This window comes from Sorex araneus, chromosome X (assembly GCF_027595985.1).
Source record: "Sorex araneus isolate mSorAra2 chromosome X, mSorAra2.pri, whole genome shotgun sequence".
NCBI classification, from domain to species: domain Eukaryota; kingdom Metazoa; phylum Chordata; class Mammalia; order Eulipotyphla; family Soricidae; genus Sorex; species Sorex araneus.
In genome coordinates this window covers 167,806,051-167,832,498 of record NC_073313.1, presented here as the reverse complement: position 1 = coordinate 167,832,498, position 26,448 = coordinate 167,806,051, and the positions used below count along the sequence as shown (strand labels likewise).

General features: G+C 60.2%; 2 protein-coding genes across 6 annotated transcripts in view; one reads left to right on the top strand and one right to left on the bottom strand.

Moving 5' to 3' along the window:
- The window catches only part of TPR (translocated promoter region, nuclear basket protein), a 44,385-nt gene extending 25,409 nt beyond the window's left edge, over positions 1-18,976 (top strand). The window contains exons 34-52 of one of the 5 annotated variants that reach the window (XM_055120578.1): positions 60-237; positions 321-526; positions 748-809; positions 942-1,150; positions 1,464-1,733; positions 2,327-2,475; positions 2,753-2,836; positions 3,069-3,263; positions 3,969-4,100; positions 4,291-4,378; positions 4,693-4,871; positions 5,232-5,300; positions 5,381-5,475; positions 5,770-5,876; positions 6,268-6,363; positions 6,453-6,603; positions 6,724-6,842; positions 7,743-7,838; positions 18,767-18,976. In XM_055120578.1, coding sequence (XP_054976553.1) covers positions 60-237; positions 321-526; positions 748-809; positions 942-1,150; positions 1,464-1,733; positions 2,327-2,475; positions 2,753-2,836; positions 3,069-3,263; positions 3,969-4,100; positions 4,291-4,378; positions 4,693-4,871; positions 5,232-5,300; positions 5,381-5,475; positions 5,770-5,876; positions 6,268-6,363; positions 6,453-6,603; positions 6,724-6,842; positions 7,743-7,838; positions 18,767-18,951 — 2,670 coding nt within the window. In that variant the 3' untranslated portion in view covers positions 18,952-18,976. Of the gene's footprint in view, positions 1-59; positions 238-320; positions 527-747; positions 810-941; positions 1,151-1,463; positions 1,734-2,326; positions 2,476-2,752; positions 2,837-3,068; positions 3,264-3,968; positions 4,101-4,290; positions 4,382-4,692; positions 4,872-5,231; positions 5,301-5,380; positions 5,476-5,769; positions 5,877-6,267; positions 6,364-6,452; positions 6,604-6,723; positions 6,843-7,742; positions 7,839-7,915; positions 7,960-8,116; positions 8,284-18,766 lie in introns of those variants that run through there. The other 4 variants (XM_055120577.1, XM_055120576.1, XM_055120579.1 and 1 more) reach the window with 4 other exon arrangements.
- On the bottom strand, positions 8,122-26,050 carry PRG4 (proteoglycan 4). Its single transcript, XM_055120581.1, has 12 exons — positions 25,938-26,050; positions 21,832-21,954; positions 20,484-20,603; positions 16,482-16,616; positions 15,809-15,931; positions 12,731-14,629; positions 12,224-12,301; positions 11,001-11,137; positions 10,414-10,570; positions 9,748-9,945; positions 8,947-9,072; positions 8,122-8,450 (listed from the first exon to the last, which is right to left on the bottom strand). Exons 1-12 carry the CDS (start codon positions 26,011-26,013, stop codon positions 8,353-8,355), a joined length of 3,270 nt encoding a protein of 1,089 aa, XP_054976556.1. The 5' UTR covers positions 26,014-26,050; the 3' UTR covers positions 8,122-8,352.
- Between the last annotated feature and the right edge of the window lie 398 nt (positions 26,051-26,448).

The window sequence follows — 26,448 nt, the reverse complement described above, 5'->3', positions numbered from 1 at the left end:
CCCCCACCAGCTGTGCGGGTACCGGTTGCTGCCCTGGGCTCTGCCCCCCCCACCCCCAGGCGCTGTCCGAGAAGGAGGCGGAGCTGCGGGGCGCCCAGGAGCAGGCGGGCCGGCTGCAGGCCGAGCTGCAGGACCGGGCCACGCAGGAGGAGCAGCTGCGCCAGCAGATCACCGAGAAGGAGGAGAAGACGCGCAAGGCCATCGTGGCCGCCAAGTCCAAGATCGCACACCTGGCCGGTGGGTGCAGGGGCCGTGTGGGCGGGCGGGCGGGCTGTCAATGCTGTTGGCGCGGGCCGTGACGGGCTGCCTCCCCGAGGCAGGCGTGAAGGAGCAGCTGACGAAGGAGGCCGAGGAGCTGAAGCAGCGGGCCGGGGCCCTGGAGCAGCAGAAGGACGAGCTGGAGGTGCGCATGACGGCCCTCAAGTCCCAGTACGAGGGCCGAATCAGCCGGCTGGAGCGCGAGCTGCGCGAGCAGCAGGAGCGGCACCTGGAGCAGCGAGACGAGCCGCAGGAGCCGCCCAGCAAGGTGACGGGCGGGTGGGCGGGCAGACGGACGGATGGACAGGGGCCGGACGCGGGGAGTCCACTGGAGTCAGACAGACAGGCCTCTGGGACCGGGCACCACGGGAGCCTGTCGTGGTGACGGATAGACAGACCCTGTGAGAGCCTTGGGGTGGGCGGGAGGCAGACGGACAGACAGACAGGCCACGAGGTCACCGGCGCGTCCCTGTGTGTCCCTGGCTGCAGGCGCCTGAGCAGCAGCGGCAGATCACCCTGAAGACGACGCCCGCCTCAGGCGAGAGGGGCACGTGAGTGCCGGGCGGGCTGCGGGGGCTCGGGGCCGCCTGGCGGGTCGTGCCCGGGGGACTGGACGGGCCAGTGGGCGCTGGGCCCCGGCGGGCGGCACCAGGGTCCATGCCGCGGTCTCTCTCCCCGGGCAGCACCAGCACCTCGGACCCGCCCACGGCCAACATCAAGCCCACGCCCGTCGTGTCCACGCCCAGCAAGGTGACCGCCGCGGCCATGGCCGGGAACAAGTCCACCCCGCGGGCCAGCATCCGGCCCATGGTCACGCCGGCCACGGTCACCGCCCCGACCACCACGCCCACGGCCACCGTGATGCCCACCACGCAGGCCGAGTCCCAGGAAGGTGGGCGGGGACGGGGGTGGGGGCTCCTCCCCATGGTCCCCTGAACACACCCCAGGACACGGGGCACCCCCACCCCCGCCCCGCTCACAGGCCTCCTGCGCCTGTTCTTGGCCTGGGGCCACCCCAGCAGCCCTCAGGGCTGACTCCTGGCTCAGTGCTCAAGGCTGACCCCTGGCTCTGTGCTCTCCCCCAGCAGTGCTCAGGGGGTCCTGCAGGATGTCGGCATCCCAGAGTTAGGGTCCCAGCCCGGGTTGGCTGTGTGTGAGGCTGGCTCCTCCCCCCTCCAGCTGTCCTAAGGCACCGTCCCTTGCAGCCCTGCAGGCGGAGGGGCCCGTGGAGCATGTGCCCGTGTTCGGGAGCGCCAGCGGCTCCGTGCGCTCCACCAGCCCCAACGTGCAGCCGTCACTGTCGCAGCCCCTGCTGGCCGTGCAGCAGAGCCAGGCCACCGCCTTCGTGCAGCCCACCCAGCAGAGCCTCCCGCCCTCGGAACCCGCCGGCCAGGAGCTACCCGCCGGCGTGCTGGAGGCCGTGCAGAGCTCCCCGGTCGAGCGCCCGTCCACCTCCACGGCCGTGTTTGGCACCGGTGAGGTGCAGGGTGGGCACAGGTGGGCGGGGCTCCGACAGAGATCAGGAGGGGTGCCGAGGGGGCAGCACTTGTGGCCGTCCGTGGCCCCTGGCACGGCTTGCGGAGGGACACGGACGACGTCACTATTCCCAGCTGACCCAGGACTCCCCTATGACTCAGCGATGGGCCCTGACCTGTCGGTAGCTGCCCTGGGAGGTCTTGGGACAGAACCGACTCGCAGGCGTGACTGGGCCTTTGGAGCCGGCGGTTGCTGGGGCCCAAGTGTTACTCCAGAACGTCGGTCGGTGTGTGCTCACGCCTCGTGTCGATCCATCCGGTTAATTTCTTTTGCTTTTTTTTGGGGGGTGGGTCCCACCCGGCGATGCTCAGGGCTGACTCCTGGCTCTGCACTCAGGGATCACTCCTGGCGGTGCTCGGGGGACCCTGTGGGATGCCGGGGATCGAACCCGGGTCGGCCACGTGCCAGGCCAGTGCCCTCCCCGTGTGCTGTCACTCCGGCCCCCAGTTATGTACGATTCCTTTTGCCCGGGAAGAAGGTGTTTAGTCGGGACCCTCAGCTCCCCTCAGGGCGCTGATGGCCTGGTTCGCAGTTTCAGCCACCCCGAGCTCGTCCCTGCCCAAGCGCGTGCGTGAGGAGGAGGAGGACAGTGTCGTCGAGCCATCCGACCAGCTCTCGGACGATGCCGTGGAGATGCCCCTCTCCAAGAGGCTGAAGAGCGTCACCCCCGTGGGCGCCGAGGTGCGAGGGGCAGGACCCGTCCTCCTGGTCGTCCCTCGCGACCTCTCGTCCTCGCCTGGGGGTAGCTGGGCGGGGGGCGGGCAGGGCCCGTGCTGCAGGTGTCCGGGGCAGCCCCCACTGGAGCCCAGAGCCACAGAGAGGGAGGGTTTGCGTCCCTTCCGAGTGGGCGTCTGGCTAGGGAGTGAGGGGGCTTGTGGGCCCGTGGGCTCTGCAGGGCCGAGGCCGCCTTTCCTCGGGGTCCCCGGGGCCCGGTGACGCCAGGCTGTGTCTGCTGCAGGAGGAGGCCATGGCGGAGGAGAGCACGGACGGCGAGGCCGAGACGCAGGGCTACACGCAGGACTCACAGGACTCCCTGGGCGAGGTGCGGGGGCGGGCCAGCCTGCCGTGGCCAGGGCTCCGTCTGCTCTCACTCCACACACTTGCCCGGGCCCCTCCCCGTCCTCGGAGGAGTCCTCGAGGTCCCCGGCAGCCTGTGGGGCGAACTGACGGTCCCCGGCATGAAGGGCCCTGCGGTCGCCCAGGCCGGGCACACGGGCACAGGACCCGCCCCAGTTCCCCGAGGGTGGCTGAGGGCGCGCTGCTCTGTGCTGCAGGGCGTGGCGCAGGGCGAGTACCCGCCCATGGAGGTCGGCGAGGAGACCCCCCAGTCCTTGCGCGGGGACCTGGGGCCCCTGCAGCCTGACCAGCAGGCGGCGGCCCAGGACGGCCAGGGCCGGGGCGACGACGTCATCGTCATCGACAGCGACGACGAGGAGGAGGAGGACGACGACAACGATGGGGAGCACGAGGCACGTCCGGGGTCGGGCGGCGGGGCTCGCCAGGGAGGGGGAAATTCTGATTCCCTCCTGGTGTGAGCAGGCCGTGTGCCGTCTCTGTTGCCCCAGAACCAGCGCTGGGTATTCGGAGTACCGGGCAGGGGACACAGATGGTGCAGACGCCTCGGAAGGCCCGGCTGCCCTGACTGGCCAGAGCCGTGGGTTCCCCCGGGCACTGCCGGGCTGACCTCGAGTTAGAGGTTGAGCATCAGGCAGGCGGTTCCGAGACACTGGTTGTTTCGTCTGTTTTCTGATGAATCCTGTACTCGGGGATGTGTTGAATTAATGAAACTTTTCCTGTTTATCTTGGGCTTGGGGCCACCCCAGCAGTGCTCAGGGCCGACTCCTGCTTCTGTGCCCGGGGGTCCCTCCTGGTGGGCCTAGGGGGCATCTGGGCGTCTGTGGTGCCGGGTCAGCCCGGGGTGGACGGGGTGCGAGGCAGGCACACGGCTGTCCCCACTGCGTGTCCTGGTGTCTGGGGGTTCCTGAGAGTCGCGTGCGCCCGGGGAAGCGAGTCTCCCCGGAGGCCTGGACCCAGGCTGTCCTGCCGCCTGACCCTGCACTCACCCTTGGCTCGGGGTCCCATTGGGGGCTTCTCGCCCGAGACCCTGAGTCCCGGGTGTGTCTCCGGGCGCAGCTGCCCCGGCCTGCCCTGCTCACCCTCGGGCTCCCTCCCAGGACTACGAGGAGGACGAGGAGGAGGAGGATGATGATGAGGACGACACGGGGATGGGCGACGAGGGGGAGGACAGCAACGAGGGCACAGGCAGTGCCGATGGCAACGATGGCTACGAGGCCGACGACGCCGAGGTGAGCGGTTCTCAGGGCCACGCCCAGCGGTGCTCAGGGCTGGCTCCCGGCTCTGTGCTCGGGAATCACTCCTGGCGGTGCTTGGGGGGCCCTGGGGGTGCTGGGAATCGAACCCGGGTCGGCCGCGTGCCCCGAGCACTGTCGGCCAGGGCTCCGTAAGGGTCTCTGTGCTGACCCTCTGTCCCCGCAGGGCGGAGGCGGCACGGACCCCGGCACGGAGACGGAGGAGAGCCTGGGCGGCGGCGAGAGCGGCCAGCGGGCAGCCGACTCCCAGCACTGTGGTGAGGCCCCCCCGTGCGTGTGCCCGCGTCCCGGGCACCAGCCCCCCACCCCAGCTGTGCCACGTGGCTCCGGCCAGCCCAGCCGGGCTGAGGTCTCTCGGCTGCCCCGGGCAGGTGTTGGCTCCCGGTCTCTTCTGTTGGGTGGTTCTTGTTTCCTGCCTCGTCACGCCGGCGATGCTCGGGCTCTGCACTCAGGACTCGGGGGCTGTGGGGTCAGCCCCGAGGGTGTAAGGCCGGGGCCACTCGTCACGTTCCGGGCTGACCCTCTGCCGTCCACCCACGGGTCACCCTGGGCTTCTCGTCCCCCGCAGGTGACGGGGCCTCCCCCGAGGCGGCCTTCGCCCAGGACATGCCCCGAGAGCAACAGCCGTCCTCCGCCTCAGAGAGGCAGGCGCCCCGCGCCCCCCCGTCTCCCCGCCGGCCGCCGCACCCGCTGCCCCCCCGCCTCACCATCCATGCGCCCCCCCAGGAGCTGGGGCCCCCCGTCCAGGTACGACACCCCCGGGAAGCAGACGGGCTCGGTACCGGCCTCTCCCACCTTCCTCTCCCCAGCGGGGCATTTCATAAGGAGCGTGCGTGCGTGTGTGTGTGTGTGTGTGTGTGTGTGCATTTTATAAGGAGCCTTGGGGGGGGGGTGCATTTCATAAAGAGCCTGGGTGTGTGTGTGTGTGTGTGTGTGTGTGTGTGTGTATTTCATAAGGAGCCTTGGGGGGTGTGCATGTGTGTGGTGTGAGCGTGTGCGTGTGTGTATGCGTGTGTGCTCGTGTGTATGAACGTGTGATGTGTGTGCTTGCGTGTGTGCGTGTCCTGCTGCCCGACTCCCTAACGCGGCCGTGTCTCTGTTGCCCAGAGGATCCAGATGACTCGCCGGCAGTCTGTGGGACGCGGGCTCCAGCTGACCCCGGGCCTCGGCGGTGTGGTAGGCGCCCCGTGGGGTGTGGCCCGCCCGCGCGCCCTCTCCCTGCGACCGCTCAGCCCCTGCTCTCTGGCTTCTCTTAGCAGCAGCACTTCTTTGACGACGAGGACAGGACCGTCCCTAGCACCCCGACGCTGGTGGTCCCTCACCGCACGGACGGATTCGCCGAGGCCATCCAGTGAGTCCGGGGCCGACTCGCTTCCCTGGTCTCTCCCCTGCTCGCCAGCGGGGCGGGTGAGGGGGGGTGGGCTCCCCATGGCGGGCCTGGTGGCCCTGGAGGCATGAAGCCCACCGTCCCCTCCTCCCTGGGACCCCCGATGGCCGTTCCCGGCCCCCCAGAGCTCGGCCTCAGGCTGACGAGGACATGGGAGGGAGGACGTTCCCTCCGTCCACGCGTGTCCTGGCTCCCCTCGCCCCTCCCGCCCCCGGCTCAGGGCCTTGGAGTCACATCGTGGCTCCTTCTCCCGTCTAGTTCCCCGCAAGTGGCCGGTGTCCCTCGATTCCGGTTCGGGCCGCCCGAGGACATGCCGCAGACGAGCTCCAGCCACTCGGACCTGGGCCAGCTCGCGTCGCAGGGAGGTCGGTGCCGAGCGCGTCCCGGGGGCTTTTCCTCCCGCCGGCCTGTGCCCTGAGCGCGGGTGTGCGCCTGCGCCTCTTCCTCCTGCCCCCCTGACCGCGCGTCCTCCTGCTTTGGCCATCAAGTCTGGTTCCTGAGGGCCCTGCCGCTGTCCTGGGCCCTGGCCCACCCCGGCCCGCTCTCCTGGGAGGGGCAGGGGAGGACGTCGGGTGCCCGGGTTTCCTCTCTCCCCTGCCCCTCCCGGGTTGAGCCTTAGTGGCTGTGCCCGGCCCGTCCAGAAGGTGGCGCCGTGGCCGAGCCCTGGAGCTGGCGTCTGGCCCTGGGGCCTCTGCTGGGGCGTCGCGTCCTCCCCGGGCCCCGGCCGCGCACTGACCCCCGCCCCGCCCGCCCCAGGTCTGGGCATGTACGAGACGCCCCTCTTCCTGGCCCACGAGGAGGAGTCCGGCGGCCGCAGCGTCCCCACCACGCCCCTGCAGGCGGCAGCCCCAGGTGGGTACAGCCCGGACGCGGGCTCGGGAGCAGAGGGCAGAGGGCGGGCGGGCGGGGCAGGCCGGCACTGCCTCTCTCTCCCCCTGCAGTGAGCGTGTTTGCCGAGAGTGCCGACGCCTCCGAGCCCGCCTCCCAGTCCGTGCCCATGGTGACCACGTCCACCGGGCCCCTGTCCTCCAGCCACGAGAGCCCGGCCGGCGACGACGGCGACGAGGTCTTCGTGGAGGCCGAGTCCGAGGGGTCAGTCGGGCGGGTCCCAGGGCCGGGGTGGACGGGGGGAGACTGGGCCCGGCCCGCTGGGGGAGACGCGGGTCCCGGTCAGCCCAGGACGGCCGGGGACGGTCCCGTCTCCGCCCGCAGGCTGAGCTCCGAGGCCGGCCTGGAGATGGACAGCCAGCAGGAGGAGGAGCCCGCGCCCGCCTCCGACGAGGCCGACCTGCCCTCCACCAGCCAGGACCCCCCGTCCAGCTCCTCCGTGGGTGAGTCTCGGGCCCGGCCCTGCCGCCCGCACTGCCAGGGCCTCTCGGTGGTGGGCTGGGGACACACACACACACACACATACACACATGCACTCATACACAACCCTCATACGTGGGCATGTGCACACACACACCGGCATTCATACATACACTCACACCGGCATTCATACATACACTCACTCATGCACCCTCACATGACACACACCCTCCTACATGCACACACTCACACACGCTATACACACACTAACACACACCCTCGTACCTGCGCATGCACATACACGCACATACACACACAGGAAGCTTGGTTAGCCCCACAGTGGCCTCTGTGTGGCTCCATGAAGGGCGGGCAAGGGCCGGGCCCAGTGCTGCTCGGGCGCAGGTGTGCGGCTGGGGTGCGAGTCTGAGCCTCCTGGGTGGGCACGTGCGCTGCCCCTTGGGCCGTCCTGCTGGCTCCCGTGCAGGAGACGAGTGACGGGAGCTGAGTGTGGCTGGGGGGGGGGGGGGGCGGCAGACCCAGACCCCCGGCCCTGAGCCTGTGGCGTCGGGAGGGCTGAGGGCGCGAGCACTGCGGACGGAGGCCAAGATGCTCACGGCCCAAACCGCCAGGTGCTGGGGACGGCCAGGACAGCAGCAGGACGAGGTCATGGGCGGCCGTAAGCCCATGACCGAGACCTGCTGCTCAGAAGAGATAGGGTGTGTGTCTGCGCATGTTTGTGTGTGTGTGGTGTGTCTGTGTGTTTGTGTGTGTCTGTGTCTGTATGTCTATGTGTGTGTGGTGTGTGTGTGTCTGTGTGTGTGTTGGTGTGTCTGTGTGTCTATGTGCGATGTGTGTGTGTGTGTGTGTGTCTCTGTGTGTGTGTCCCGAGGCCCCGCGGCCTGACGCCCTCTCTCTGCCCATAGACCCCAGCAGCAGTCAGCCCAAGCCCTTCCGGCGTGTCCGGCTCCAGACCACGTTGAGGCCCGGCGTCCGAGGCCGCCAGTTCAACAGGCAGCGAGGTGAGCGTGGGGCCTGCAGGGCGGGGCTGCTGCTCGGGCCCCAGTGCTCCCGCCCAGCCAGACTTTGTTTCCCCTAGTTCACGTATCTGGAGCACTAAGGCCCTGAGACTGTCTGAGGTGCTGCCCGAGGCCACATTTCATCTCAGTTTGGGCTTAACTGCCGGTTTCTTCAGAAAGTGCCCAGTCCTGCCTCCCTGGTTCTCGCACCCGCCCGGACACGGGGACACCGGGGCCTGTGTGGCCCCGAGAGGCCGCTGACCTGCCCCCTTCTCTTGCAGGTGTGAGCCATGCCGTGGGGGGGCGGGGCGGGATCAACAGGGGCCACACCAGCTGAGGGCCTGCCACGTGTCCAGGCTGTGTGATGCCCGCCGCGCCCAGAGACGTTTCCTATGGAACTCCGTGTGCTCATCTCAACGCCCTTTATTAATAAACATGTTCAGAGTCAGACGTGCATCCTCCTCCTCCTCCTCTCCTCTCCTCCTCCTCCTGCCACCCGCCGCCTCGCCGGCCCGTCCTAGGGGCAGTTGTACCAGGCCTTGGAGAGCGTCTGCCCGGAGCGGGTAGTGACGGCACGCGCCGTCCTGCTGGCCAGGTCCACGTTGTAGGATTGATCTAGGCCAGAGAAAAGCGTCGTTAGTGAGAGCAGCGCAGGTACAAAGGCCCCTCGGTCTCCGGTGCTCAGAAACCAGCGCGCTAGTGCCGGGGTATTTGCAGGGTCTGAAGGGACAGACGTGAGACTCCGGCCTAACCCCTCAGCCTTCGCCCGACATCACTCTTATACCTCTCGGGGAGACGGAGCTCAGTGCTCCTGTTCTCACTGGGAGCCACCGTCGCCAACAGTGCACTCGGGTGTCCCCTCAGAGCTCCTGGTCTTAGACGTGTGTACACCACCCAGGAGCACCACTCCAGCTGTTCCTTGTTACACTAACGGGATGGAGCACTGTTTCAGGAGCACTTCCCCCAAGAAACTGTCTTATCTTGACGGGCTCACTGGGAGAGGGCGGGAGTAGGGTGGGTTCCATTTCCGTTTCCCTCGGCAGGTAAAACCGGACGTTATCAGCCCTCCCCCTCTGCTGGGGCCCGGCCCCCAGGAGACGCGTCCACTTACCCTTGGAGAAGGCGTAGTAGTCGTAGCCGTCGGGCTGCCGGAGGCTGGGCAGGGCCACGGCCGAGGTCACGACGGACGGGAGTCCTCTCCACAGGGTGCTCACTTTGACTTCGTTATGCAGGAAGCCTGTCGGGCAGACGGCCGTTGGGGGTCTCAGACGGAGGCGGAGGGACCCAGGAGGGACCCCCGAGCACTGCCGGGTGTGACCCCCAAACCCAGAGACTTTCAGGGGGGAAACACTCGTCCAGCCGGACCTGGACTTGGTTCCTCTCGCTCGGGGTCCGGCTCTGCCCCGCCCGGGGGAGCTGCCCTGCGGCCTGTGCTGGGCGACAGATGCTCAGTGCAGCCCTCAGTAAAGGGGCTTCTTGCTTTCTGGGTCACTCCCGGCGATGTGCAGAGGTTACTCCTGGCGGTGCTCGGGGGGCCCTATGGGATGCTGGGAATCGAACCCGGGCCGGCCGCGTGCCAGGCCAACGCCCTCCCCGCCGTGCTCTCGCTCCAGCCTCAATGCAAGTCTCAACTTTCATAGACTTCCCTCCCCATCGGGAAGAGCCAAGTGAATCAGTTATTCATGGAGGCAAAGTGATGCTATTCTCCAACAAACCGCCGTGCATGTGAGCGTAAGGGGGCTTGGCCCTTGTCTAGTCGGCCGCACCTGCCCCGCACTCGGCACCCCTCCGGCGGTCACTCATCAGAGGCCCCTGCGAGGCCGGGGGCCAAGCCCAGACGGGCGCGTGCAGGGCCGGCGCCCTCCTGGGGTCCCCTTGCGGAAGGAGGTTTGGCGGGAGGGAGCGTCGTTACCTTTGTCCTGGTACGTGACCCGCGCGGGGCCGTAGTGGATCCGGATGGTGTGGGTCTGAGCCTGGGCCAGCGCCCTCTCGAAGCGCCGTCTCCTGACCTGGGCCATCTGCCCGTACACGGAGTAGTTGAGGGGGGCCCTTCTCCGAGAGCACTTGGTGGCTGGCTCCTGCTTGTACGTGTACTGCTGGACGCCACCGCCTGTGCGGGCAGAGACAGAGACAGAGAGAGACACAGAAAGAGAAAGAGACAGAGACAAGGAGACAGAAAGAGAGACAGAAAGAGACAGAGAGAGAGAGAGAAAGAGAGACAGAAAGACCCGTCAGACACTCCCCACTCCAGGATGGTGGAAACAGCCCCCACGGGTTTTGGGTCCCACCCGGCGATGCGCAGGGCTGACTCCTGGCTCTGCACTCAGGAATCACACCTGGCAGTGCTCGGGGGACCCTTTGGGATGCCGGGGACCAAGCCCAGGTGAACTGCATACACGGCAAACGCCCTCCCCACTGTGATTTGTGTTTGAGAACGTTTTATTCCAGCCAAGAACGTCTTACAGCTCAACCCCGGCAGGAAATCCGGGTACTGGGCAAAGATTCCCAGCAAGGCTACTGGAAGTTTCTTTTCCCCCCATTATTTCCGGAAGTAAGGGCGCCGGGTGGGCACACGTACCTCTCTTGAAGAAGTACACGGATTCGGGCCTGTTCTTGTATCTCGCCACCGAGAGAGCGGCCACGATCTTCCCGTTAAGCCCCCCAAACCCTTTCGAGATGGGCTTGGGGTACCCCGGGTCCCTGACGTCGTTGGTGAATCGCCAGTACTGGGAGTCCTGGTGGTTTAAGAGAAGAATGATGTCAGCTTTGGGAAGGAAGAAATGATCGTTTGGAAATCCATACCTTTCTTTTTGCTTTTTGGGCCCCACCTGGCGGTGCTCAGGGCTGACTCCTGGCTCTGTGCTCAGGACTGATTCCCGGCTCTGTGCTCAGGGCTGACTCCTGACTCTGTGCTCAGGGTTCCCACCTGGCTCTGTGCTCAGGACTGATTCCCGGCTCTGTGCTCGGGGCTCACTCCCGACTCTGCTCAGGACTGATTCCCGGCTCTGCTCAGCGTTCACTCCTGGCTCTGTGCTCAGGGCTGACTCCCCACTCAGTGCTCAGGGTCTCTCCTGGTGGTGCTTCTGTGTGCCGGGACAGTGGTGCAGGCACCCCAGTGCCTTCTCTCCCCTGCACTGTCTCTGGCCCAAATGCTGGTTCTCTTACCTTGAAGAAGTACGTCTTCCCGTCACAGTTGCACCTGGTGAAGGCCGTGTCGATGGGGGAGGGGATGCCCCAAACTTCCGTGATCCTCCGGGGCGGGGAGGGGGGGCTGAGGGGCCGCAGCATCCAGAAGTAGTGGCCTGAAACCGCAGGTGCCTGTCACCTCGAGCCCAGCCTCAGGCCTGAGCCAGCCCCTCCTGCCCCGGATGCGGGTGCTCATGGCTTCTCCGAGCAAAGCAGGCGTTTGCTCAGAGCTCTCGGGGCGCCGGGCTGCATGGAAGTTTCTTGTGGGGTTTTTTTTTTTTTTTTTTGGCTTTTTGGGTCCCACCCGGCGATGCTTAGGGGTTACTCCTGGCTCTGCACTCAGGAATCACTCCTGGCGGTGCTCGGGGAACCCTATGGGATCCTGGGATTCGAACCCGGGTTGGCCACATGCAAGGCAAACGCCCTGCCCGCTATGCTATTGCTCCAGTCCCCAGGAAGCTTCTGGAACCCAGCCACGCAGACCCCAGTGTTCAGACAGAACCCGGACGCCCCTGCAGGGTGGAATCTCCCTGAGCCCCTTTGCCTCCTCGGGGTAGGGGGCAGCTCCGCACTGTGGGGTTCAGCTCTGGTTCCCTTTATTTGTGGCTGTTTTGGGGCCACAGCGGGGGCCACAGCCAGCGATGCTCGGGGGTCACACCTGGGGGACTCAGGGGACGCCAGCTCGAACCCAAGTCAGCTGTGTGCGAGACTGTGTCTTTTTCTTTTTGGTTTTTTGGGTCCCACCCGGCGATGCTCAGGGCTGACTCCTGGCTCTGCACTCAGGGATCACTCCTGGCAGTGCTCGGGGGACCCTATGGGATGCTGGGAATCGAACCCGGGTCGGCCGCGTGCCAGGCAAACGCCCTCCCCGCTGTGCTCTCGCTGCAGCCCCGACACTGTGTGCTTTCATCTGTCCAGTGCCTTTCTGTCTGTCTGGGGCTCACACCGGGCGGTACTCACTCCTGCCTCTGCACTCAGGGGTCACTCCTGGCAGTGCCCGGGGGACCCTATGGGATGCCGGGGCTCGAACCCGGGTCGGCCGCGTGCCAGACCAACGCCCTCCCCGCTGTGCTGTCGTTCCCGCCCCACACGTGTGTCTCTAATGTGCCAGTGTTGGTTTGTGACTAGGTCCCCTCGACCCAGCCCCTCCGGGAGGCTCGCCTCCAGCCCCCCACCCGAGAGCAGGGGCAGGCGGGCCTCACCTCGGAAGGCCACCAGCGTGCCGTTGCGCAGGGTGGTCAGGGCGTCCACCGGCTGGCCGTTACACAGGTCGGTCTCGTCTGGAAGCAGAGGGCAGATGTCAGGGGGCAGGGCCGGGGGCTGTAGCTCCTCCCGATCCCCCGGCCCTCTCCCGAGGGCTCCGGAGCACAGGTGTGTGCGGGGCCAGGCGGGAGGCGCGGGGGCCAGGGCTCGGGTCACCCAGAAGACAACGCCGCCCCGAGACCAGCCTATGACGGCACCCGCTAGCCGGGTCCCCACGCCAACCAGCCCTTCGCAGCAGAACCTGCCGCCTCCCGGTTCTGAGGGGATTCCTTGGACCGACCCCGGGAGGGGAAGCCCAAGTGCCGGGCTTGCTGTCTCTGCCGTGTCCTCTGGTGAGTGGACACAGCTAAGCAAGCCCTCCACGCCGGGCCAGGCCTCCCTAACCAGCCCGTGGGAACCCGGGGTCCGGGCGCCCTCGGGGGGGCAGGGCCTGGAGACCCCCTTACCTGCGAGCATGGGGCTGGCGGGGACCCGCCCTATGAGACCGCTCCCGGCCGCGCCGATGGGTGACAGCACAGGGGCGCCGGGGGCCACGGCCTCGTCCTCACTGCTGGGCGCACTGTCCACGGCGGGCGTGGGGCCTGGGGTGGTGGGCAGCTTGGCCTGGGTGGTGCTGGCGGTGGTGGTCTCCACGGCAGCGGGGGTGGTCTTCGGCCTCCCCCTGGACTTCTTGGTGCTGGGCTTCCTGGTGGACGGCTTCCGGGGGGCCCTGGTGGGCTTCTTGGGCTTCAGTGTCGTGGTCTCTGGCTCGTCGGCTGGGTCTTTGGGTGCAGCCATGGGGTCCTCAGGCTTGTCCACAGCCTCGGTCGGCTCCGGGGGGCTCTTTGGGGTAGGGGCAGCTGGGGAGGGGGTGGTGGGTTCTGGTTCTTTGGGGGTTGTAGGTTCTGGTTCTTTAGGAGTTGTTGGTTCTGGTTTTTTAGGGGTTGTGGGTTCTGGTTTTTTAGGGGTTGTGGGTTCTGGTTCTTTGGGGGTTGTGGGTTCTGGTTCTTTGGGTGTTGTAGGTTCTGGTTCTTTAGGGGTTGTGGGTTCTGGTTCTTTGGGGGTTGTGGGTTCTGGTTCTTTGGGGGTTGTGGGTTCTGGTTCTTTGGGGGTTGTGGGTTCTGGTTCTTTGGGGGTTGTGGGTTCTGGTTCTTTGGGGGTTGTTGGCTCTGGTTCTTTGGGTGTTGTGGGTTCTGGTTCTTTGGGTGTTGTGGGTTCTGGTTCTTTGGGTGTTGTGGGTTCTGGTTCTTTGGGGGTTGTTGGCTCTGGTTCTTTAGGGGTTGTTGGTTCTGGTTCTTTAGGAGTTGTGGGTTCTGGTTCTTTGGGGGTTGTGTGTTCTGGTTCTTTGGGGGTTGTTGGTTCTGGTTCTTTAGGGGTTGTTGGTTCTGGTTCTTTGGGAGTTGTTGGTTCTGGTTCTTTGGGAGTTGTTGGTTCTGGTTCTTTGGGGGTTGTTGGTTCTGGTTTTTTGGGGGTTGTAGGTTCTGGTTCTTTAGGAGTTGTTGGTTCTGGTTTTTTAGGGGTTGTGGGTTCTGGTTCTTTGGGGGTTGTGGGTTCTGGTTCTTTAGGAGTTGTTGGTTCTGGTTCTTTGGGGGTTGTGGGTTCTGGTTCTTTGGGTGTTGTGGGTTCTGGTTCTTTGGGGGTTGTTGGTTCTGGTTCTTTGGGTGTTGTGGGTTCTGGTTCTTTGGGGGTTGTTGGTTCTGGTTCTTTGGGGGTTGTTGGTTCTGGTTCTTTGGGTGTTGTGGGTTCTGGTTCTTTGGGGGTTGTTGGTTCTGGTTCTTTGGGTGTTGTGGGTTCTGGTTCTTTGGGGGTTGTTGGTTCTGGTTCTTTGGGGGTTGTTGGTTCTGGTTCTTTGGGTGTTGTGGGTTCTGGTTCTTTGGGGGTTGTTGGTTCTGGTTCTTTGGGTGTTGTGGGTTCTGGTTCTTTGGGGGTTGTTGGTTCTGGTTCTTTGGGGGTTATAGGTTCTGGTTTCTTGGGGGTGGTGGGTTCCGGCTCTTTGGGGGTGGTGGGTGCAGGGGGCTTGGCTGTGGTCCCAGCCTCGGGCGCAGGCTCCGTGGGGGCGTCCGGGGCCTTGTCCGCGCTCCGCGTCTCCTTGGCGGACGTCTTCTTCTTCTCTGTCTTGCTGACCGACGTCTCCTTCTTGGCCATCGACTTCTCTTCCGTCTCCACCTTGGTCTCCGACAAGGACATTTCCTCGGCTGCCTCAGGTGGGGGGGTGGGTTTGGCATCTACCGGCTTCGCCGCCGTGGTCTTGGGGGCGGGGGGCGTCACTTTGCCAGGAGTTGGGGGGGCATTGTCCAGCCCGCTGCCGGCTTCGTCTCCGGTGGGCTGCTCCGGAGGCGGCTTCTTCTCGGGGGTTTTCTTTTCGGCTAGAGGGAGAGAGAGAGAGAGAGAGCGGCGTTTACCTCAGCACCACGTCCTTCCTTGGGACACACAGACCCAGCCTCACCAGTGACAGGCTCTGGTGTCCCCCACAAAGGGCCATTCCACCCCATCCTAGGGGATGGAGGAGGGCGGCAAGAAGTTCTCTAGAATTAAGCACCCAGGGGTGATTGCAACTGTGCCAAGTACTGAATTAAGGAATCTCCCACTTCCCACCCTGAATCTGCAGTGCTGGCTTGGTCTTTTCCCAGGGACTTTCTCCTTGGAGCGCCCCTTCCCCCAGTGTAGACGAGAAATCTACTAAGCACCCCCTTCCATGGCGAGAACACCCTCTCTTCTGCCCCCTCCCCCCAAACTCAGTGGTCCCGGTTGGAAGGGGAATGCTGAGACACCCCAAAGGGTTCCCCAGAGCACACAAACGAACACCCCAGCAAGACAATCCCCTAAGAGCAGACATATGGGGCGCCCCTCTTATATACAAGTCTGGGGGTCCTCGGAGACTAAAGGACCGGCTTCTGGTCTTAGGCAGAGATACTTTTGGAACTCCAAAAGCCAGTGCCTCCTGCACAGGTGGACAGTGAAAGGGTCTCAGGACTCAGAGCTTCCCAGGAGCCCGATTTGTCTTCACACAGGTGGCTCGTTTCTTTATGCCTTATTTATCTGCGCATCGTTTCTTCTCGTGGTCTGCTCTCGTGCAGAGAGGCAGCCAGATACGGCATGCCATTTGTTAGGAAAATATGAGCATTGGGCCACGAGCCTCAAGATCAAGAGATTTGCTTTCCCGGAGAGCTGAATGAGAATGCAGCATCTCAAACCCTCCAGAACAGTCTAGAAACGATCGTTTTGTAGAAAAAGAAGACAGAAACGACATCTGGTGGCAAGGACCCAAAGAGAAAACCCCAGTGATCCCAGGCAGGGGCTTCCCCTCTCTCCGCAGTTTCGAGAAGATGAACATCTTCCCCTTGGCCCTGAAGAGTCTGTTTGGCACCAATGTCCTAAGGAAGTTTTCATTAGCCTCTTCGAAAATCTTTGCTCTAAAGTTTGACAACCCCCCCGCCCCCGACCCCAGCCACATTGAAAGGTCCTGAAAGGGGCACCATAGATCCCACAGAGTGTGCTGTGAGCCCGGCATTGATATAATCTCGGATCTGTATCAATGCTCAAACCTTTGGGGTTCTTCTGTAATTCTCTATTAGCGGCTGAATTTTTGGAAGACTTGACTTTCCGAATAGTTGAAGAGGAAGAGGAAGAGGAGGAGGAGGACTCCTGGTTTTCAGAAACAGAATGTTCTATAAATCAAATGAAAAGGTCGGTCACACCAGCTGTGGTTTAAAAAACAGGTAAAAAAAAAAAAACACGTATTCACCAGTGCGAATACAAGAAACGCCTTGGACAGTTGCTTTGTTGGCATTTGCTCGGACACGAGAACATGCTTAACTGTCGAGTTACAAGTTACACACGCACAGCCTCCAAGCACCGATGCTAGAAACAAAACCATTATCCCTTTTCTCTAACTTTTTGGATCTCACAGTCTTTTTGTTTGTTTAAGAAACTCATAGACTCTAAAAAACAAGAATAAGGTACCATGAGGCGTGTTTGTATCTCTTCTCATCATTCCTACCTCTCCCCACCCTATAATGGTTTGGTCAACAAAGAAAACAGGCCGTGAGGGTCACTCGCCCTGGAAACACGGAACCCAAACCATTATAACCGGTGCTGTTGGTCAAATGCAAAGAAATAATTTTTTTTTCAAAGCAAAGACCAAGAGACCGATGAGGTCTGGGGGTGCGGTGTGCGTGTGGCTCTGGGGCCACTCAGCACCGCAGCCGCCCTTCCTACCTTCCAATATCTCCTCTGATTCTAGCACTTTCTTAGTCTTCTTCTTGGGCGTTTTGGGTGAGCGTTTGGATTTGACGATGGGAGGCGTTTCCGGCGGCGGCGTCTTGGGGGGCGGCGATGTGGTGGGGTTATGCACTGGGGCCAAGCGAGACAGGTGAGTTACAATGACATCGGAGTGCTTCCTTGGGGCCTGACCCACCAGAACCTTCCAGAACACTCGCTCTGGGTGACAGCTTGGCCCTGCAAGAACTGCCCAAGAAGATAAGGTTTCCCCTGTCCCAGAACAAAATTTTTCTAAGGTTTGAGTATTTTTTTTCAGGGGGGGAGGGGTCTATACCCAGTGATGCTGGGGTTACTCCTGGCTCTGCACTTACGCCTAGCCATGTTTGGGGGACCCTACGGAATCGAACCTGGGTTGGCAGTGTGCAAGGCAGATACCCTGTGCCATCTCCAGCCCCCAGCTCTAGAAGTTTCTCTGCAACTCTAGAACTTTTTTTATTTGTTTACTTTCTGCCCTAGGACAAAAAACTTCATTGCCCCTAGAACAGAAGCTTAACTTCCGCTCTAAAACAGAAGTTTATTCTGGACAGTGTTTCCCAACGGGGGTGCTCTGAAGACCCAGGGGGTACATACACTGCATATTACATACATGAATACATATATAACACGTACATTGGAATACATGAATATGTAGTATATTGTGGACTGGAGCAACAGCACAGCGGGGAGGGTGTTTGCCTTGCACACGGCTGACCTGGGTTCGATTCCTCCGCCCCTCTCGGAGAGCCCGGAAAGCTACCGACAGGATCCCGCCCGCACGGCAGAGCCTGGCGAGCTCCCCGTGGTGTATTCGAAATGCCAAACACAGTCACAACCAGTCTCACCGTGGAGACGTTACTGGCTCCCACTTGAGCCAATCGAGGGACGAAAGTGCTACAGTGCAGTGCTACATGATACATATGTTACATATATGTAACATATGTATCATGTATACATATATATTTTTTCCCTCTCTGTAAAGGGGGGTGTAGCCAAATCCATTTGAGAGCCTCAGTTCTGGAAGATTCTGAGGGACTGCTGGCTCCACAAGCCCTGAGCCTCCTGTGGGAGGTGGGAGAGTCTCCTGGGTCTGGAGAGCTTCTTGAGCAGAACGACCCATGTTTCCCCGTGCCGTGACCGCACGTGGCGCCAAGGTGTTGCCCGGGCTCCATGGGAATATTTACTCCCATGAAAGCACCACAGAGAGACGGGGCTGCCCCCTCTCCAGGTCAGCCAGCCTTTAGCCTTTAGGCGCGATTGATTTGCTTATGTTTGGTTTGGGGGTTACATCCGGCCGTGCTCAGGGCTGACTCCCGGCTCTGTGCTCAGGGCTCACTCCCGGCTCTGTGCTCAGTGCTGACTCCCAGCTCTGTGCTCAAGTGACTCCTGACTGTGCTCAGGGCTGACTTTTGGCTCAGTGCTCAGGGCTGACTCCCGGCTCTGTGCTCAGGGCTGACTCCCGGCTCTGTGCTCAGGGCTCACTCCCAGCTCTGTGCTCAAGGCTGACTCTCAGCTCTGTGCTCAAGTGACTCCTGGCTCTGTGCTCAGGGCTGACTCTTGGCTCTGTACTCAGGGCTGACTCCCAGCTCTGTGCTCAGGGCTGACTCCCGGCTCTGTGCTCAAGTGACTCCTGACTCTGTGCTCAGGGCTGACTCCTGGCTCTGTGCTCAGGGCCTCAGGGCTGACTCCCGGCTCTGTGCTCAGGGCTGACTCCCGGCTCTGTACTCAGGGCTGACTCCCAGCTCTGTACTCAGGGCTGACTCCCAGCTCTGTGCTCAAGTGACTCCTGACTCCTGGCTCTGTGCTCAGGGCCTCAGGGCTGACTCCCGGCTCTGTGCTCAGGGCTGACTCTCAGCTCTGTGCTCAAGTGACTCCCGGCTCTGTGCTCAGGGCTCACTCCCAGCTCTGTGCTCAAGGCTGACTCCCAGCTCTGTGCTCAAGTGACTCCCGGCTCTGTGCTCAGGGCTGACTCCCGGCTCTGTGCTCAGGGAGTGTTGCTGGCAGAAGCCCTATGGGGTGAGCCCAGTCAGCCCCATGCAAGGCCAGTGTCCTCTGTTCCTCCCCACTGTCCTGTCTCTTGGCCCCACTCCCAGCCCCGGCCTTTGAACTTCTGCTGTCCGTGATGGTTAGTAGGAGAGGGAAGCAGGGGAGGGGCTGGCAGAGTCAGGGGTGCCGGGGGGAGGGAGGCCGGGGGAAGCCCCCGAGCCCTTTCCAGACTCTCAGAACGAACCCTTCACTCCTCCTAGACACAGGCGCTGAGAAAGGCCTCTCTGGGCCACGGTGGGGGCTTGTGAGCCAAACCAGTGACCCCCACAGCCGCACGCCGTCTCCGCCCGTCTGGACTCCAGGATTCCTTCCGCTCCTGAGCTGGACGCTTCTCAGATACGGCAAGCCCCACCCACGGTCGCTAGAGCTAGGCTCAGAGCACTGAGCTGAGGGTCAGGAGCAGCTTGAAGGCTCTGGGGATTCCTGCGGCGAATTCTAAAAATCACTCAGAGGGGCCGGAGCGATAGCACAGCGGGTAGGGCGTTCGCCTTGCACGCGGCCGACCCGGGTTCGATCCCCGGCATCCCATATGGTCCCCCAAGCACCGCCAGGAGTAGTTCCTGAGTGCAAAGCCAGGAGTAACCCCTGAGCATCGCTGGGTGTGACCCAAAAAGCAAAAAAAAAAAAAAATAAAAATAAAAATCACTCAGAGCCTGGATTGTTCTGAGAGGCTGGGGAGGCTGCTAGGGGCCCCGTGACCTCCCTCACCCCCCCGCCCCGCCCCCTCCCTGCTGGGTAAACACCGACACCCTCCCTGCAGGGACCCTGCACCCCAGCCCAGACCAACAGGGAATTGTCTCCGTCCCTCCTGCAGAGCTTTCCAGGGAAAACATGGATGGGGCAGGAAGTGTCCCTGAGCCGTGCTGAGTCATATTTTCCACCACACCAGCCGCCTGTTCCAAGGAGGTTATGCAAGCCAGGCCCTGCCCACGGCCTTTCACACCCGGACTGAGCAGACACGTGGGAAGACCCGGCCGGGCTGGGCTGCACCGGCAAGTGGAAGTGGAGCTTCGGAGTTTGCTTAGCGTCAAGCCTGCCTTGAGGGGACGCCCGGGGGCTCCCTCCAGGGCCCCCAGCCCCTGGCTGACACCTCTGCTGCAGACTGGGGGAAAAGAGGGCATCAGGGCCAGAGGGAGTGTCCCGGCGCAGTGACCACTTCCTGCTGGGCAGGCACTTGGTGCCCAAACACACTCTAAGCTACCTAGTTCTTGGACAAGCCCAAGTGTCAGCGTAGGATTGCAGTGGGGGGGGGGACAAGTGCTGGCAGGGCCAGCGGGGAGAGACAGCCCCAGGTGGCTGGGCAGGTGCAGGGGGTGAGGGGAGGGTCGCCGCAGATGGAACAGGAGCTCACGGGAGTCCCAATGGAGCAGGAGCGCACGGAGCCCCGGGTGGCGCAGGAGCGCGCACGGGGTTCCCAGGTGGAGCAGGGGAGCCCACAGGGATCCGGGATGGGGCAGGAGCGCGCATGGGGCCCTGGAGGGGGCAGGAGCGCGCACGAACGCGCACGCGGGTCTCGGATCTATCAGGAGCGCACGGGGGTCCCGATGGAGCAGGAGCGCGCACGGGGCTCCCGGATGGGGCAGGAGTGTGCACGGGGCTCCCGGATGGGGCAGGAGCGCTCAGGGGTCCCCGGTGGAACAGGAGCGCACGGGGGTCCCCATGGAGCAGGAACGCGCACGGGGGTCCCCGGTGGGGCAGGAGCGCACGGGGCTCCCCGATAGAGCAGGAGCGCGCGGGGTCCCCATGGAGCAGGAGCGCGCACGGGGCTCCCGGATGGGGCAGGAGCGCACAGGAGTCCCCGGTGGGGAAGGAGCGCACGGGGGTCCCGGATGGGGCAGAAGCGCGCAGGGGCCCCCATGGAGCAGGAGTGCTCACGGGGGTCCCGGATGGGGCAGGCGCGCGCAGGCCGGGCCTCACCTTCCTCGCAGAAGTCAGCGTAGTCGGGGCAGCACTTGCCGAATCTCTTGCACTGCGCGTCGCAGTCGCACTCCCGGCCGCGGGCGAAGGACTCGAAGCAGCGGCCCTTGCAGGAAACCTCTGCCGCGGGGGGGGGGGGGGCAAACCGAGAGTCACACACCTGCAGCGCCCCGCGCCGGCCTCGACCCCCACCTTCTCCCCGCCCCCGCGTCCCAGGGGCTGTCGCTGACCCCCCCCCCCCCAACAGGACGGTGGCCTGGCGCAGGCTGAGCTCTGCAGGGGCCCTGGCCAGCCGGCTCCAGGTGACCGATACTGCCCCCGCCCCACCCCCTGAGCCCCGCACCTGCAGGAGGTTGTTGGTTGACCCTGGGGGTCCTGCAGCCCTGGAGGTCGCAGGAGCAAATGGGCCCCCGGTTCCCAGATTCTTACTGCAGGGGATTTGGCTAGGGGCAGGCGGGCTCGGTCTCTCCGTCCCTCCCATCCCCCCCAAAGCCCGGCTTAGGGGCGTGCAAACAGCATCCCTGATGCACAGTAAACGGACTTGCTGTGTGTATCAGCACCAACGCTGAGACCAACAGATCTTTGAAACGCTTTAAGGGTTTTCCCGAACTGCTTCTGCATCCGCGTCCCCACCCCACGTGGCCTGTTGCAGAGTCTCCCTCGGGACACTGACACTTTGCAAGGTTTGCTCCTCTCCAGGGTCCCTGGACAGACAAAACTCTTCTTCCTGGCGGGTTTGTGTGGGGGCTAAGACAAAGGGCCCCCCAAAACTGAACAATTCCCCCGGGCCATTCAGGCGATAATTGCTTTTCTGGGGGTCACCAGAGAGGAAGGTGCTTCTCTTACATGGACTGACCCGGGTTCAATCCCCGGCACCCCCCAAGCACCGACAGGAGTGATCCCTGAGCACAGAGCCGGGAGTCAGCTCTGAATCGCCCTTCACATAACAGCAGATTCTCCCGTTCGGAGTCGGGGCTCACTCCTGGTGACGTGGGGGGCTGGGGATGGAACTGGGGGTCCCACCAGCCAAGTCTGAGCTCTGCCCTTTTTGGCTCAGCACCCTGGGCTGGTCCTAGGGTCTTAACCTGCTCGACAGTCCCCGAGTCACTGGTTCCTCCGTGGACGGGAAGGAAGTTTCCCTGTCGGAGCCAGCAATCTGATCTCCGTGCTCTGTCCCTGCCCTCCCCCCAGCCCCCCAATCCAGGCGTCTCTGGGCAGCACATGGCGAACATGGACACAGGAGGGAAAAGATTCAAAGCAAGAGGCAGCAGCGAGCGGCAACATGGCAGGGGCGCCATGGGGTGGGGGGGGGCTTTGGCACACGCCCCCCCCACCCCCTCCAACTTACCGACAGTGCAGACTTTCTTGAAGTCCGGACAGCACTCCATGTAGTGTTGGCAATTAAAGTCACAGTTGCAGGGGGCGTCTCTAGAGTACCCTTCCCCACATCTCCCTGCACAGCTCGACAAATCTAGAAGCACACAACAGCGGTGTGAACATGGCCAGACCCTTCCCCAGGTGGGGGCGTGAGGCTGAGAGTCTGAGGGGCGCCCTGAGCAAGTCCACTCCGTCCACTCCACTCCTTCACTGGTTTACGACTTCTTTCTTTCTTTCTTTCTTTCTTTCTTTCTTTCTTTCTTTCTTTCTTTCTTTCTTTCTTTCTTTCTTTCTTTCTTTCTTTCTTTCTTCTCTCTCTCTTTCTTTCTGTATCTTTATCTCTTCTTTCTTTCTTTCTTTCCTCTTTCTTTCTCTATCTTTATCTCTCTTCCTCTTTCTTTCTTTCTTTCTTTCTTTCTTTCTTTCTTTCTTTCTTTCTTTCTTCTCTCTCTCTTTCTTTCTGTATCTTTATCTCTTCTTTCTTTCTTTCTTTCCTCTTTCTTTCTCTATCTTTATCTCTCTTCCTCTTTCTTTCTTTCTTTCTTTCTTTCTTTCCTCTCTCTCTTTCTTTCTCTATCTTTATCTCTGTTCCTCTTTCTTTCCTCTCTCTCTTTCTCTCTTTCTTTCTGTATCTTTATCTCTCTTTCTCTTTCTTTCTTTCTTCCTTCCTTTCTTTCTTTCTTTCTTTCCTCTCTCTTTCTTTCTCTATCTTTTTCTCTCTTCCTTCCTTTCTTTCTTTCTTTCTTTCTTTCTTTCTTTCTTTCTTTCTTTCTTTCTTTCTTTTCTTTCCTCTCTTTCTTTCTCTATCTTTATCTCTCTTCCTCTTTCTTCCTTCCTTTCTTTCTTTCTTTCTTTCTTTCTTTCTTTCTTTCTTTCTTTCTTTCTTCCTTCCTTCCTTCCTTTCTTTCTTTCTTTCTTTCTTTCTTTCTTTCTTTCTTTCTTTCTTTCCTTCCTTCTTTCTTTTTCTTTCTTTCTTTTCTTTCTCTTTTGCTTTTTGGGTCACACCCGGCGATGCTCAGGGGTTACCCCTGGCTCTGCACTCAGGAATCACTCCTGGCAGTGCTTGGGGGACACTATGGGATGCTGGGAATCAAACCCGGGTCAGCCACATGCAAGGCAAATGCCCTCCCTGCTGTGCTATCGCTCCAGCCCCGGGTGACATATGGTGGCTTGGCCCCTCTTGGTCGGGGGAAGCGGGCAGAGAAGGGACAGGACCCCCACGCTGGCCATGCCAGCATATAGCTGGAATATCTCCAGGTGGTGCATGGAACTGTTTCTCATCCCTGATGCACAGGCAAAGGTTTCCGGGGGAGCATAGCTCAGCCTGGACTCAGTAACCAGGGGGCTGAAAGGGAGCCGTCGGAATTACACTCGCTCCCGGCTCCCGGCTAACAGCCTCCCGCGAGTGAGGCATATCTGTTAGCCGGCATGGCCTCCTGGTCATTAATGCCGGGGGCTCTGCTCTGAACAGGAGACTAAAGCATCACCCTCAGGAAATGCGGCTCTGACGACCACACAGCTTGGTCCCGTGAGGGGGTGAGTTTGGAACGAGCTGGTGGTACCAGCGTTGCCTTGGCTTCCCCTTCTTGCTGCTGGGATTCGGGGGAGGGGGTTCAAGTCACTGAATCAGTCAGAGAGCCCTCCTGACAAAAGTGACTGTTGTTTAATTAATCAATTAATTCTCCTTAATTTATTTTTTTTTAGAATCATGGACGGAGCAGCTCTGGTTCAACAGACCCAAACGGTCATGACTGTCTACTCTATGCTGAGAAAATCCTGTAGCCAACATGTGAAAAGCATCCAAGACAGAATCATGGCCACAAACCCTTCCCCACCCTAGTCCTTAGGGAGAATAGGGATTGATCAGGTGCTCGGTCCATATCCACAGAGGGACGTTGAAACACACTGAAAAAACCTCAGGAGAGGGGTCCAGAAAAGTTACAGGGTTTTAATATGCAAACAAACCAGAGATCATGGGATCCTTTGGCAAACACGCGTGCACAATACGTACAAATGCATATATAGTGTATGTATATCAATACATATATTATATATCGAGAAACCAATGAGCAGGGGATGAAGGCGAGGGAAGCAGGCAAGACCACATCGAGTGTTATTCTTCACAATTAGCACGTTTCTGAACCCAGAAGCCAGCCGCCTTTGCAGGAAGCGTTCATTTTCACAGAGCAAATGTCTGCCCTTGGTGCAACAGACTTGAGCAATTAATGTACAACTTCTAAAGGGCAAACCAAAGCTCTCATATACCCCTACCCGTACCCCAGACATAAACTACATCAGGAAGTTGGCTCAGGGCTACCGGCCCTTGCACTGGTATTAGGGGATGTACTAGGGAAAGTCATTTCTTGCTAAATATTTATGCTGGCTGCCTTGCTTTTTTTTCCATCTTATCAGAGTGATTCTGAAACTGTTCTCAGGAGGGAGGGATGCCTTGTGCCCAAGTCTCGAGAAGTTTTAATTCTCTAGCTAGAAATGTCCTAAATATCATTTCACAGGAGAATCCTGCACCTTGACCTTTTTTTTTTCTTTTTGGATGTTACCCCATGATGCACAGGAGTTCCTCCTGGCTCTGCACTCTGGAATCACTCCTGGCAGTGCTCAGGGGACCCTATGGGATGTTGGCAATAGAACCCGGCTTGGGCACGTGTAAGGCAAATGCCCTCCCCACCGTGCTATCGCTCCATCCCAGCATCTTGAGTTTTGACTTCTCAGATTTTACTGATGAGCCAAAAAAGGAAGACGCAACAACTCAAAGCTTGTGGAACCCTCATTTATGTTTCGTTCTCTTCACGATTCAACTCGGGATTTCGTGAAGAGGCTTCTGCTCAGGTGAGGAGCTTTAGCATTCTCTGGAGGGGAGAGGGTTAACAAGAGTTGTTTCTCCAAAATCAACTCTGATGTGAATAACTCAATATTTTATGTCGTTTAAGTGACATTCACACCTGGACAAATAATTCTTGTTAGAAAGAGATACAAAATGTCCTTTGCAGGCATTATCAGGCTCAGTAGAACATGATATCAATGCACCAATGACTTTTTAATTCTTTACTTGATATAAAAGACCAGGTGAATATTCTTGTAAATATGTTTCATGGGCTGGGGTGATAGCGCAGGGGGTAGGGCATTCGCCTTGCACGTGGCCGTCCCGGGTTCGATTCCTCCGTCCCTCTTGGAGAGCCTGGCAAGCTACTGAGAGGATCCCACCCACACGGCAGAGCCTGGCAAGCTCCCCGTGGCGTATTCAATATGCCAAACACAGTCACAACAAGTCTCACCGTGGAGATGTGACTGGTGCCTGCTCGAGCCAATCAATGAGGAACAGGATGACAGTGATACAGTGATACAGTAAACAGAAAAATCATAAGAGATTTAGAAACTGTGAAATTGCTCTTTTCAGCTCCTCTGTTAATATTGTATCACAGCATAGTCGTATCATGTCTGGTTTTGGTTTGGTTTTGGGGCCATACCCGGCGGTGCTCAAGTATTGCTCCTGGCTCTGTGCTCAGAAATCACTCCTGGCAGCCTCAGGAGACCCTACGGGATGCCAGGAATCAAACCCGGGTCGGCTACATGCCAGGCAAGTGCCCTCCCCTCTGTGCTATTTAGCTTTTGGGAGAACCACAGACTTAATTTATTTACATTTTTTCAACAAGGTGTTTTTTTTTAGAATTTGAAAAATTATTTCACAATTGGCACAATACTACAATAGTCATAAGAATGTATAATATTGAGTATCTTTATTTCTAGAATTAAATGATTATTAAACTAAAAGTCTAAGAGTGTCATACATAAAAATATACCAGATAATCACACTAGAACCATAATATACATTATTATATTTGTGGCCAGTTGTTTTTCAACAGTGAACCACGACTTTAAGAGCACGAAATTACTCTGTAGAAAAGCTCAAAATCTCTCGAGAAATTTTATGGTGCACGAGATAGATGTGAATAAAACTCAAAGCAATGTGCCTTTTAGAAACCTCTCCCTCTCAACTCCAAGTCAGGAGTGAGTGCCCCGCTAGGGGCGGGCGGGCAGGGTGTCAGGGGTTGGCATTACCTTGAGAAGCAGCTTGTTGAACCCAGAAGAGAGAAATGAGTAGCAGCAAACACGCGGGAAGCATTTTCCAGTCCATGGCTTTCTCGGGCTCGAAGTCTTGGGTGGAAAGAAAAGCAAAGGGTCAGCAACCCCCTCTTGGAACCCACGGCCCCCTTCTGCCCGTGTGTAACCAGTTCCCAGACAGTTCTAAAGTGCCATTTTGTGCTAAAAAAGAGCCATTCTTGAAGCAAGATTCATTCCACAGAGAACATTTGCCCAGTAGATTTAATCTCATGAAGAGAAACCACCACCCCGTGTCCTGCTGTTAACCGTTTCAATATTGGAGACTCACCGTGCCCCAGGAGAAAACCAGATTTGTCTAAAACTTCTCATCAGACCATGTTACTTACAGAGCAAGGTTTAAAATCCCATTTTAGGGAGGGAAAAAAAGTCAGTTTCAATACAATTTAGCTAAATTGTTGCAATTTCCCCTTAACTCTCTCCTATGGGATACAGTCAATTTTAAATTGTT

Bases quoted from the DNA above. Each gene is read 5' to 3' on its own strand.
- PRG4 (XM_055120581.1), bottom strand. From the start codon at position 26,013: ATGGACTGGAAAATGCTTCCCGCGTGTTTGCTGCTACTCATTTCTCTC. The intron at 15,932-16,481 runs GTAGGAAGGGCG...TTTGATTTATAG, and splicing joins ATCAGAGGAGATATTGGAAG to AACATTCTGTTTCTGAAAAC. The intron at 9,946-10,413 runs GTACGTGTGCCC...CTGCCCGCACAG, and splicing joins CGTGTACTTCTTCAAGAGAG to GCGGTGGCGTCCAGCAGTAC.